The 12,491-nt window shown below is 42.2% G+C and overlaps 1 protein-coding gene across 1 annotated transcript in view; it reads right to left on the bottom strand.

The window, feature by feature from the left end:
• The window catches only part of kif13a (kinesin family member 13A), a 218,133-nt gene that overhangs the window by 173,377 nt on the left and 32,265 nt on the right, over positions 1 to 12,491 (bottom strand). Inside the window, exon 3 of the mRNA XM_070551279.1 lies at positions 11,379 to 11,391. Coding sequence (XP_070407380.1) covers positions 11,379 to 11,391 — 13 coding nt within the window. The remainder of the gene's footprint in view (positions 1 to 11,378; positions 11,392 to 12,491) is intronic.

Raw genomic sequence — 12,491 nt, 5'->3', positions numbered from 1 at the left:
GTCCAACCCTCACCGGGAACAGGTCAGACTTACTACCGGCTGTGCGGACCAAACTCACGCTCCTCTGGTAAAGGGACTGAATAGCCCTAAACAGAAAGCCACCCACCCCATACTCCTGGAGTGTCCCCCACAGGGTGCCTCTGGGGACACGGTCATAAGCCTTCTCCAAATCCACAAAACACATGTGGATTGGTTGGGCAAACTCCCATGCCCCCTCCATCACCCTTGCAAGGGTATAGAGCTGGTCCACAGTTCCATGGCCAGGACGAAAACCACATTGCTCCTCCTCAAGCACTACCAGAACAGGGGCTTCCTTTTCAATTTTCAAGACACTCCTAAAGCCCGGTCACCAGGCGCTCACCAATGTGCCCCACCTCCAGGCCTGGCTCCAGAGGGGGGCCCCAGTGACCCACATCTGGGTGAGGGAACACGGCTTCCATTCATATAATTCATCATAAGAGATCTTCGGGCTGCTCTTTGTCTGATCCCTCACCCAGGACCTGTTTGCCATGGGTGACCCTGCCAGAGGCAGAAAGCCTCAGACAACTTAGCTCCTAGGATCATTGAGACACTCAAACCCCTCCACCACGGTAAGGTGGCAGCCCAGGGAGAGGCAAATGTAAATCTCAAAATATATTTTTAAAAATCAAATGGAAGACTGAAATCTTAACATTACTGCACTGAACTGAGTGTTTTTACAAGCCTTTTAGTGAGACACTTTGGGCTTGTGCTTCACTGAGGATCTTTTTCATCCTTGGTGGCAAGGAGGCAACTGCTGTGACCAAGCTCTTTTCTTGACAGTCTGCTTCTCTGCTTTGTCTTGATCAGTGTCATTGCAGAGAAGGAGGCCTCACATAAATATGTGGAGGCAAAGGGTAGTAGCTGCTCCAAAGCTTTCTGTCCCATGTCATGGTGCTCCTGCTTTACATACACCCAAAACTGTGAAAGAGTGCACATGGAAAACTTCATCTGGAGGCCACGGTCAGATGACACTTCCAAGAGTTTTTCCTGATAGGTGACAGGGAGCTTTCTTCGGTTCGCTTCAGACAAGAGAAAAGGGTTTCTCACCCAATCCAGCTGTGCAGATTTCTCCTCCATGTCAGGAAAATAGGAATGAAAATCCTGAATCAACTTGGTCAAATGTTCCACGATGATCAACTTGACCTGTGCTCTGTCCACATCCTCACTAGAGGAAAACCTCCAGTTGAGGAAAGCAGGTGAAATCATCCTGTGCACAGGCCCTCCTGCACAGTGCTGCTTTCTTCAGGAAGCCACCCACCTTGTCATACAGGTTTAAAATGCTGGAGTTCTTGCCCTGCAGAGATGTATTCAGTTCGTTCAGTTTGCTGAATATCTGCCAGATAACACAGCTTTGCAAGCCATTCTGTGTCCTGAAACAAGGTGGCATGGGGAGATCTGTGCTCAGTCAGGAAGGCGTGCACTTCGGATCTTAATTCCAACAGCCGGTTGAGTATTTTCCCTCGAGAGAGCCAGCGCACTACTGTGTGCAGCAGCAGTTGTGTGTGTTCAGCTCCCATATTTTCGCAGAGGCGGGAAAACAGGCGTGCATTAAATGGCCTTGACTTACTGAAGTTGATCATGTTGATGCTGCTGTTCAAAACGTCATGTGACACAGGGCTCATTTTCTTGGATGCCAATGCTTCCCTGTGTACGACACAGTGAGTCCACATCATGGGGGTTTCTTTTTTAATGCGCGCTATCAGCCCTGTCGCGCGGCCCGTCATTGATGCGGCTGCGTCCGTACAGATGCTGCTGCAGAACTTCCAGCTCAAACCATATTCACAGAAAGCACCACTGTCAACATGAAATATGTCCTCTCCTGTTGTTTCCCCTTCCAAGCTTTTGCAGAATAGTATGTGCTCATAAATGTCATCAGCATCAACGTACCTCACAAAAGCAACAAGTTGTGCATTTCCACTGACATCTGTGGATTCATCCAGCTGGAGTGAAAAGGAGTCGCTAAGTTTTCCCACAACTTGCTCGACAATGTCTGTTCCCATTTTATCGATTCTGCGGCAAATAGTGTCGTTTGACAAAGGCACGGTCTTTCATTTCTCTGCTGCGCGTTTGTCCAGCATAGTCTCAGCCAGCACTACAGCCGCTGGAAGGAGGAGGTCTTCAGCGATGGTGAATGGCTTCTTGGCTTTAGCTATGAGCAAAGCCACTGCATAAGAGGCCTCCAGGGCTTTGGCTGATGTTGTGGAGGCCTTCCGCATCATGTCTTGATATGATCTGAATTCAGACAGTTTCCTCTTTAAAAAATCCGGTGGCTTACCAACATGACATCCATGTTTTGTCTTAAGATGACGCTGCAGATGTGCTGGCTTCATGCTACTGTTAGCTAATTTCTCCCAACAGAAAAAACACTGTGCCTTGGGTGGGTTGCAACTTGTGGAAGTAAATCCAAATAAAACATATGCACTGGGCAGGGGTGGCTGCTCATCATCACCCCAGCAGAAAGGGGCTAACTCTGGGAACCAGTGATGGCTGTAACCTTTTGTGCAGCAGTACCGAGACCAGAGTGAATAGGGTGTGTATGGGCAGCAGGAGTGGGTGTCTAGCATTCATTTTTGTAAGTCTTAGGTTGTATGTGCATGTGTGAGCATGAGGGAGGGAGTGTGTGACTGTGTCTGTGTATGACTATGTCAGGTGGTTTTGGACTCCTCCCCTCTGCTGGGACTTCTTGTGCGACTGCCTGCGTGTTCGCAGCTCCCGGGGCAGGGGGTTTAAGATTTCTGGCGCCTGCCTGGTCAATCCCGGTGGCTGCCTGGTGGGATCTGGGTCACTGGGCTCTGTTGGGTCCCGGGCAGGGGTGGTCGCCCCTGGGTCCCGGGTCGCTGGGCTCCGGGCTCGGCCTGCTTGGGGGTGGGAGGCTGCAAGCGGGCCTGTGGGCTTGCCGCTGATATTTCCCCGGGACTCTGCCGGCTGCTGGTTTTGACCACCCGGGGCAATCCTCTGCGCCTCTCGAGGGGAGCAGGGGCTTTTCTGGTTGCAGTCTCCCTGGGGTCCCTGCACTCTGGGGCAGCTCCTGGATCTCTGGGACTTGGAGCTCCTTCCATCTCCTACACATCTTTGGGGTCAGATCTGTGGCCCCTCACACTCTCTATTGGACGCTTCTATAGAGTAACCTTACATATACAAGCACGTGTATGCACACAGGTGCTCACATAGTGCTCTCATTTGTATGGACTTGGGCACAATCAACACGTCTTAAGGCTGTGGTGGGCACTAAATGCACTGTGATTTATTATTGTGTGATTGTTCAGTAAAACAATGTTGATTTTATATTTCTTAATCAGGTTGATGCAGTGATTGTTTGCTCCTGTTGTATTGTTGTGTGTCCCTTTTTTCCTTTGTTTTTCTCTTTCTGAAGGTCTAGAAGCATACCCTTGTTCATCATTGATTGCTGGATGCTGAGATGTTTGTTCTCATTTCGATGCCCACACAGTAAAAAAATGCAAATGACGACTTTGGTTATCATTGGCAGTGAATGAGTTAACAATTGTTTCATATCTATCCACATATTTCTAAGTTTTTAAGAGCACTTTCATTTTTATAATACTAATAGGATCAGTTTTCCTCAAAAGCTACTTTAATCGTAAACATGTTTTCTGCCCTCTGGTGGAAGCTAAAGTTTTTTACAAATTGTATCTAGTTTTAGTCTTGGTTAACCCTCTCAGGCTCAAAATAAGTTTTGATAAAATGACGAACAAGTAAGTCCTTCAGGGGAACTTCTGAGTTAAAAATGCTCATGAAATACGTATGTGGAGTAACCAGGTAGGTAGGTTTTAACGTTGCAAATCTGCAACGCCTGCCTCCAGAGGGTTAAAGGTAAATTATTGTATTAGTCAAAAATTTTTCAAAATTTAAAACCAACCAAAGTCTAAATAGAAGTTAGACTCAGAAAGAAAGAGAACCACGATTAACATGGTGAGTTCTCTTTCTCTGTCGGAGAAAGGTAAATCAGCAGGTAAATCGTCTGTAGCTCTGATGGAAGTATGTAAACGACTTTTGTGAGACTCTTGATTGATTATTATGTCCAGGCATTTTCACCACTGGGGCCTGACATTTAGTCTTGATTTTAATTGTTTCACAATTGTTCTCATCAGTTTTTATGCAGTTTTTTATTCTGTTTTTAATTTTTATTGTTTTTATTGATGCCTGTTTATTGTTGTGTTCAGCACCCTGGGCTTCGGCTAAAGGTTGTGGAAGGTGCTCAGTGAATGAATGAACGAATGAATGATCCTCTCAGGACCCTCGGTTACATTCACTCACTTTTGTGAGTCTTGCAAAAGACTGGAACGTTTTCCTTTGAGCTTTGGCGCTGCTAACGTTCGGCGTAGTTTGTCTCACATGAGTCTCCCATGACAGCATGCGCAGGCAATTTCACCAGGCCATATGTGTTACGGAGGTAGGACTCAAGGAGAGAATGTCATTTAACCCTTTCTTCACCTCTAGGGTAACAAGACATTGAATGGCTTGTTGTTTGTTTGCAGTGGCAGTCAAATTATTGGTGGGGACTATTGACATCACAGAGTCTTCAGATGGCCTCTCAGTCTAGTTTAATTACTGAAATAAATGTACACTGAACAAAAATATAAATGCAACATTTTTGTATTTGCTCCCACTTTTCATGAGCTGAACTCAAACATCTGAAAATTTTTCTACATGCATAAAAGTCCCATGACTCTCAAATATTATTCTGAAATCTGTCTACATGTGTGATAGAGAGCACTTTTCTTTTACCAAGCTAATCCATCCCACTTCACAGGTGTGGCATATTAAGGGGCTGATTAGACAGCATGAATAATGTACAGGTGTGCCTTAGACTGCCCACAATAAAAGGCCACCCTGACATGTGCACAGTTTTGCTCTATGGGGGGTTGTGGGGCAGAAAACTAGTTAGTATCTGGTGTGGTCACCATTTGCCTCGCGCAGGGCAGTACACCTTTATGTTTATGTTTATTTATTTGCCAGATGCTTTTATCCAAAGCAACTTACAACGTATAACCTATAGGGCATGTTGTGATCTGTGGGGGAAACCGGAATACCCGGAGGAAACCCATGCATGCATGGGGAGAACACGCAACTCCACACAGAAAGGCCGCAGCCGAGTTTCGAACCTGCAACCTTCGTGCTGCGAGGCAACAGTGCTAACCACTGCGCCACCATGCATCCCATCTTTGTCACATAGAGTTGATAAGGTTGTTGATTGCAGCCTGTGGAATGTTGGTCCACTCCTCTTCAACAGCTGTGCGAAGTTGTTGAACATTGGCAGGAACCGGAACACACGGTCGTATACGCTGATCCAGAGTATCCCAAACATGCTCAATGGTGACATATCTGGTGAGAATGCTGGCCACGCAAGAACTGGGATGTTTGTGAGTGTTTGCCCACTCAAGTCAGTTATGACGATGGACTGCAGCCAGGTCTAGACCCCGATGAGGACGATGAGCATGCAGATGAGCTTCACTGAGACGGTTTCTGACAGTTTGTGCAGAAATTCTCTGGTTAAGTAAACTGATTGTTGCTGCAGCGGTCTGGGTGGCGGGTCTCAGAAGATCCTGGAGGTGAACATGCCAGATGTGAAGGTCCTGGGCTGGTGTGGTCACACGTGGTCTGGGTTTGTGAGGCTAGTTGGATGTACTACAAAATCCTCTACAACACCTTTGGAGACAGCTTATGGTAGCAAAATGAACATTCATTTCACAGGCAACAGCTCTGGTAGCCATTCCTACAGTCAGCATGCCAATTACATGGTCTCTGAATCTCCCAGCATCTGTGGCCTTGTGTTGTTTGATCAAACTACACATTCAGGGTGGCCTTTTATTGTGGGCAGTCTAAGGCACACCTGTACATTATTCTTGCTGTCTATTATGCACCTTGATATACCACACCTGTGAGGTGGGATGTATTAAAGGAAAAATGCTCACTAACACACAAGTAGACAGATTTCTGAACAATATTTGAGAGGTATATGTTTTGTGCATGTTGAAAAAAGTTTCAGAAGTCTGAGTCCAGTTCATGAAAAATGGAAGCAAAAGCAAAAGTGTTGAGTTTATATTTTTGTTCAGTGTAATATTGAACAATGTTAAAATCTGAGCCTCTATAAAGCATTTAAAATTTTGTTGGAGCTTGGATAAATGGCCAAACAAAATATGCATAATAAGGCTCATTATATAAAGACCTGTTTTCCCCACCCACTCCACCTGTGTGTGTGTGTGTGTGTGTGTGTGTGTGTGTGTGTGTGTGTGTGTGTGTGTGTTTGTTTGCTTGTTTGTTTGTTTGTTTGTTTGTTAAGATCCCCAATAGCCACTGTTAAAACAGTTGCTATTCTTCCTGGGGTCATAACATCATCCAAAAAAGAAAACATTATTCATGCATCAACACTGGGCTCACAAACAAACAATCCATTTCACTATACAATATAAATCTCCACTATAAGAGCACACCACATTCCACCCAATACAGCACCAAAATTACATACATTTCCCGTAACATAAAACGCAAATTACTCCACACATACAGGACAACAAAACATAAAATAAAACATAAAACTCATCTTCCTCAAACTCGTGTAAAAAGGGTATAAATAAATATCTGCAACCTCTTACAAAAATCACTTCTTTGTAGCTGACCCCTCAAGATTTGTGGTAAACTATTTCATTCCACCATAGCTCTATACATTACTGACCTATGAAGAAAATTAGTTCGACTAACTGGCAACAAAAAGCAGCCATCAGCTTGACACGTAGCATGTTGGTGAACATCTCTAAAAAAATGTCAGCTGATTTAAAGAAATGTCTGGTGTCTGTGTATTTATAACATTCCTAATAAATTTTATAAGTATGTACTTTATTCTACTTCTTACACCCATCCATGCTAGAGCAGTATGCATGTCCTCACAACTCCTAAAAGAACAATTTAAGACTAATCTAGCAGCCTTATTTTGTGCGACCTGTAACTTATTTAAGTTTGCTTCCATAGTAGCAGCCCAAATTACTGCACAATAGTCCAAGTGGCACAAAACAAGAGCTTCAACTAATACTTTTCTACTTAAATATGGAATACATTTTCTACCATTCCTCACCATTGCCATGTTCTTTCCCATTTTAATTAAAATCTGTTTCACTTGACTATTCCAACTTAACGTTTCATCAGCTGTTAAACCCAGTAACCTAACTTCTCTAACCTGCTCAATTGGTATTTCCCTTATGCATAAATTCAATACAGGTTCTCTCAACAAATGAGGTGATCCCATCACCATACATTTAGTCTTCTCCACATTAATAGCCAACTTATTTTCATTAATCCACCCTTCTACTAACCTCAGTTCCTTTTCCAAAATAGAATTTAATTCCTCCAGATTCCTTTCCACTACATATAAAATCAAATCATCCGCATATAATACAATCATGGCACTAGGGTTGTCACGGTAACCGGTATAGCGGTAAACCCCGGTAAAAAAAAGTTGACAATAAAAATAACCGTCCAGTTTTTAAAAAACTAAATTATCTCGGTGGGTTTACCGTGGCCGCGGTTTCGGCGCGGTGACCCTTACCAGCCACCGTCGCTTCAGCTGAAGTTCCCGCGGCGCGCACACGCACTTTTTAGTTTGCAATGGCACCAAAACTTTGAAGCTGAAATAATGGCCGAAGGAGGAGACGGCAGCGCCCAGGACATCCATCAGCCCTCAAAGAAGACTAAATCGGAAGTATGGGCATATTTTGGATTTCTGAAAAATGCTGAGGGACAGTTAATAGAAGACTGCTATCCCGTTTGCAGAACGTGCAGGAAACAAGTGTCTGCAAAAGGCAGCAACACTTCGAATCTAATGGCACATCTGCTTGACCATCACCCACGTCTCTACAGCCAGTGCAAGGTAAGTTAACATTAGCATTTTAGCTTAAATGCATGGCGTGAGGACTTTTGGTTGAGGGAGAATGCAACGAGTCATTATATACTGCAGCCGCAGCGTCCTCTGCCAGCATTTAAACCGTGTCACGGACACCCTGTTGCTGGATGAAGCATCTTATTTGTTGATGATGAAGAGAAATATACAATTAGTTCCTTGTCATTGATTTGTTTACTTATTCAATGCCATTCATACTTGAACATTTGGATTTGATTACATAGTGTAGTAGTTATTTTAGTCATTGGTTTAAAGTGGCTATTTATTTTAACTACATATTTTTTAAGGTTGACTTGTACAGCGCTCAAGTCAAGTGTGGACTGGAGTTTTAGATTTTCATTTTGATAATGAAGAAAACAAGTATATGAGAAAACAAGTGGTGTTTCTTTGATTTGTTTACATATTGTTTATGTTTTGAATGTTTGGATTTGTATAATTTAAACCTGCACTGACTACTGTAACATGTTCCAGAAAAAGAAGCTCTTTGTTCCTTTACTTGTGAAAAGTTGCACTTTTGCTAAGGCTTGTGTTATTTTAGGTTTAATAAACACTGTTAAACCTTTTCTAAACTATTTCAGTTTGTGTAGAACAGGACTATCAATGCTTTCTGAACATATGCAACACCGTTTAAAAAATACCACGATAATACCGAAAACCGTGATAATTTTGGTCACAATAACCGTGAGGATAAATTTTCATACCGTGACAACCCTACACGGCACATTCTAACATAAATGGAAGATCATTAGTAAAAATTGAAAATAACAAGACAACTTCCCTGCGGAACCCCACATAAAAGATTCTTCCTTCGAGAATAACTGCCATTAAACAATACCATAAATCCCCTTCCAGTTAAGTCACTTTCCACCCGTTTAATAGCTGATTCATGAAAACCATACAACCCTAATTTTATCAGTAATAGATTATGATCCAGTAGATCAAATGCCGTACTCATATCCAATAATACCATACCAGTTAGTTTTCTATTATCCATATTAGTCATCCAATCATTAGTCATCTGTGCTAGTGCTGTTGTTGTTGAGTACCCCTTTTTATATGCATGCTGAAATTTAGAATTCAACTCATTTTCCTCGAAATATAGAGTTATTTGATCAAAAACCAGTTTTTCTATTAATTTCCCTAAAATCGGTGAAATTCTCACCGGCCTACTATTTTTCTCAGAAAAATGCTCCTTATTATTTTTTGGAAGATGAAGAATTTTTGCCATTTTCCATTTCCCTGGACATTTACATTCTTCCAAACTCAAATTAATAATGTGAGACACCGGAATTGCAATCTCATCCACCACTAACTGCAATAACTTCACATCCAGTTCATCAGTACCAGCAGGTCTCACTTTCATTTTCTGTAAACACCTTCACCATATCAACTGTCACTAATTTAAATGAAAAAGAACATGATTTACTACCCATTATTTTATCTTTAATAATTTTTCCAGTCAAATCCCCTCCTAACCCTACTTTCATATCATCTTGAAATTTTCAAACCTTATTAATGAAATTATCACTTAATTGATTTGCTATATCAACAGGTTTACTCAAAAATGAATTGCCAACTTCCAAATATGTTGGGAATAACTTCGGTTTCCTACCCATAACCTCATTTAACGTATTCCATAGTTTCTTTCTATCCTCTTTTACATTCACAAACTTGTTCTTGTAATACACCTTCTTTTTCATTCTATTTAGTTTTGTAACATAATTCCTTAACCTCTTGTACCTTTCCCATACTACATCATCCCCCGATGTGATTGTTTCTGCCTTAATAACATCCCTTTTCCTCATATTCTTTTAATTCACCATCTAACCACGGTGATACCACATTCCTTACTGTCATTTTTCTTAACGGTGCATGTTTATCTATGACTGGCATCATCAGTTTTGTAAAACTCTCTAATGCTTCATCCGTATCTTTGCTCCCTTGTACCTGTGCCCAACCAACATTTCTGACATCATCACAAAAGCTACATTCATTAAAATCCCTAAAAACTCGTTTAATAATTATTTTCTGTCCAGATTTAAGGACTTTAGTTCTTCTATTAATCATAATTAAATTATGATCAATACAGCCCACCCCGACTGACATCGCCTTAGAGCACAGTGATTTTGCATTAGTAAAAAGTAAATCTATACATGAAACTGTTTTCACCGCTCCTACAACAATTCTTGTTGGTTTTGTTCCAACCTGGTTACCACTTGTGCCATTCTTTGTTTGCATCTCCGCCTCAATTCACGCCACCTAAACAAAAATTCTTCAACCTACTATATAGTTATCATCTATATAATATAAGCTTTTACTCTCTCAAATGATCAATAGTAACAGTACTCATATATTAAGAGGAGCACGGCTAGAGTAGTTATTCACATTACTCCCCTCAATCAGCAAGAAGTCCATACCTCTCCATCAGTCATTTTCCATCCTCCTTTCTGACCTCCGGTTCAATCAGTCTTAAAGTATTCTTCTGCCTTACGATGTTCAATGTGTGTGCGTGCGTGCGTGCGTGCGTGTGTGTGTGTGTGTGCGTGTGCGTGCGTGCGTGTGTGTGTGTGTTGTTTCAGCCTACAGTAGAAGGGTTTGGTGGAGAGGAAAGTGAAAACAGAAACTGAACGTTACGTCAGAGTGGCAAAGACCAGCTGTTTGTAGAAGGGTTGCAAACAAACAAGGGAGAAAAGTACCAGACCAAACCCCAAGCTGTGGATTTATCTGGCATTCATTTATAGTCTGGATTTTACCAGTATACCCTGGAACGTGAGTGGTGAGTGCTTGTTTTCCCCTCTTTAAACAAGGCTGTTGCCAGCTGAAGGCAACATCTCAGGCTGGTGTTAATAGAGGCTCGGCTTACCGTGGCGCAGCGATAGCGTTGCTGCGGCCAGTCTTTAAATATTGCCGACACTGGGTTGTAACATAAAGATGTTGCAGGACTGGCTATCGTGTGACGTGTTATCACAGCCTTTTTTTATTTTTCTAATTTACAAAGAAAGCCGGTCACACACAGCTTGTGTGGTGTGTTAGGAATCTGGTCTGCTCGAACATACATTGGGACCACTCTGATAAAAACAATCTGGGCTTTCAAACGTGTTGGATTGTCTTGGTCTGATTTTCAGGGACAAACGAACTTGCTGCCTGCTGAATGTGACGCCTAGCCAATCAGAAAGCCAGGTGAAGGAGTCATGCAGCATGCCCCTTATCAACCATGTTTGTTTACACAATATAACTTGCAAGATTTCCCATCAGAGTGGGGATTATCTGTATGTGAAACAGTTCCTATGTAGTGTGTAGTATTTACCGAGTTGCTGCACACCACACACTGTATGACCAAAATCTGATTTTTTATCACTACGTGTCGCTCATGCAGTCGACCATTACGATTCCTGCTGTTTGAACCAGACTTTAGGAAAATGAGAAATGAATGAAGCATACATACCTTAGGTTGTTTCCTGTTCAAGCAGAAGGCCAGTCCATCCGAACCAGAAACAGAGGAAAGAACAATTAACATTTACACAGAACAGGTTCACAATGTGAAAATCATTTTCTCCCTTTTCTCTAAAACCCCTCATGTCACTTCTTCATTCTCTTCTTTATTCACTCAATTATTCACATCCACACAGTAGATGGCATTTCTTAGTGATAGGTGTAGCTGTGATTGGGGCCATAATTGGGCCAGTGGAGCATGAGGAAGGGAAGAGATTTAGGACTCAATGTCCCACTGACTCTGCTGAATCAATAGCTCTTATTCCTGTGGACCCAATAGTGACAGGAACTCCGGCTCTTTTAGGAGAACTGCTTCTTACGGCTCGGCTCTCAAACGGCTCCTCACATTTTTTGTTTTTAAATTATTTATCACCAGAAAATTATGTAAAATGTGTTATTATTGAAGTGTGAAAGGTCTCCCCAGCCGTCATTAGTGTCTACAGAAGAGATTAATCACTAAATCAAACATATCAGATGTGTTCATGATCTAAAGCATGCAGGAAACCTGCTGGAAGCAGCCTGCAGCACCAGGTATGTCAGCTAAAGAGCGGCCCGCCACACTGAGGTTGTGAGTGTGATATCCTGGCTACAGAGGGCGGTGGGGTCAGAGACTTTTCATTAACATCACACAATAACATTTGTAGAGCCTGGTTTAACGTACAGTTTGACCATTCAACATCTGGTCAAAAAAGAGACACAATACTGCATGTGTTCCCTTTAAATTGGCCTGCCTTCATCCCATCAGCTCAGAGCCTGCAGCTCTGAACACAAATAACGAAATGTCAACAATAACATTCTTTCCTCAAGGTCCAATCTTTCAGGTCTTCATGCCTCCATATAAGGAACACTCGCAGCCCGGATCAGTTGCTAAATCAAGAATGATTTCCTAAATCAAATTTGAACTTCTCCTACAACTTACACGCTAGATAATCATTAAATAAACGTTTGTTTATTGCTACTTATAATAATTATAATATAATGAAATGCTTCATTAATCTGTGCTCAATGATTGAAGTTTAAAATGAATGTTATGTTATGATTACAGTGATTGAAATATGTTTCAGCA

The sequence above is a fragment of the Nothobranchius furzeri genome, chromosome 5 (assembly GCF_043380555.1).
Source record: "Nothobranchius furzeri strain GRZ-AD chromosome 5, NfurGRZ-RIMD1, whole genome shotgun sequence".
In the NCBI taxonomy this organism is placed as follows: Eukaryota; Metazoa; Chordata; class Actinopteri; order Cyprinodontiformes; family Nothobranchiidae; genus Nothobranchius; species Nothobranchius furzeri.
The sequence above is the reverse complement of the archived record's forward strand: the minus strand, read 5'-3'. Positions and strand labels throughout refer to the sequence as shown.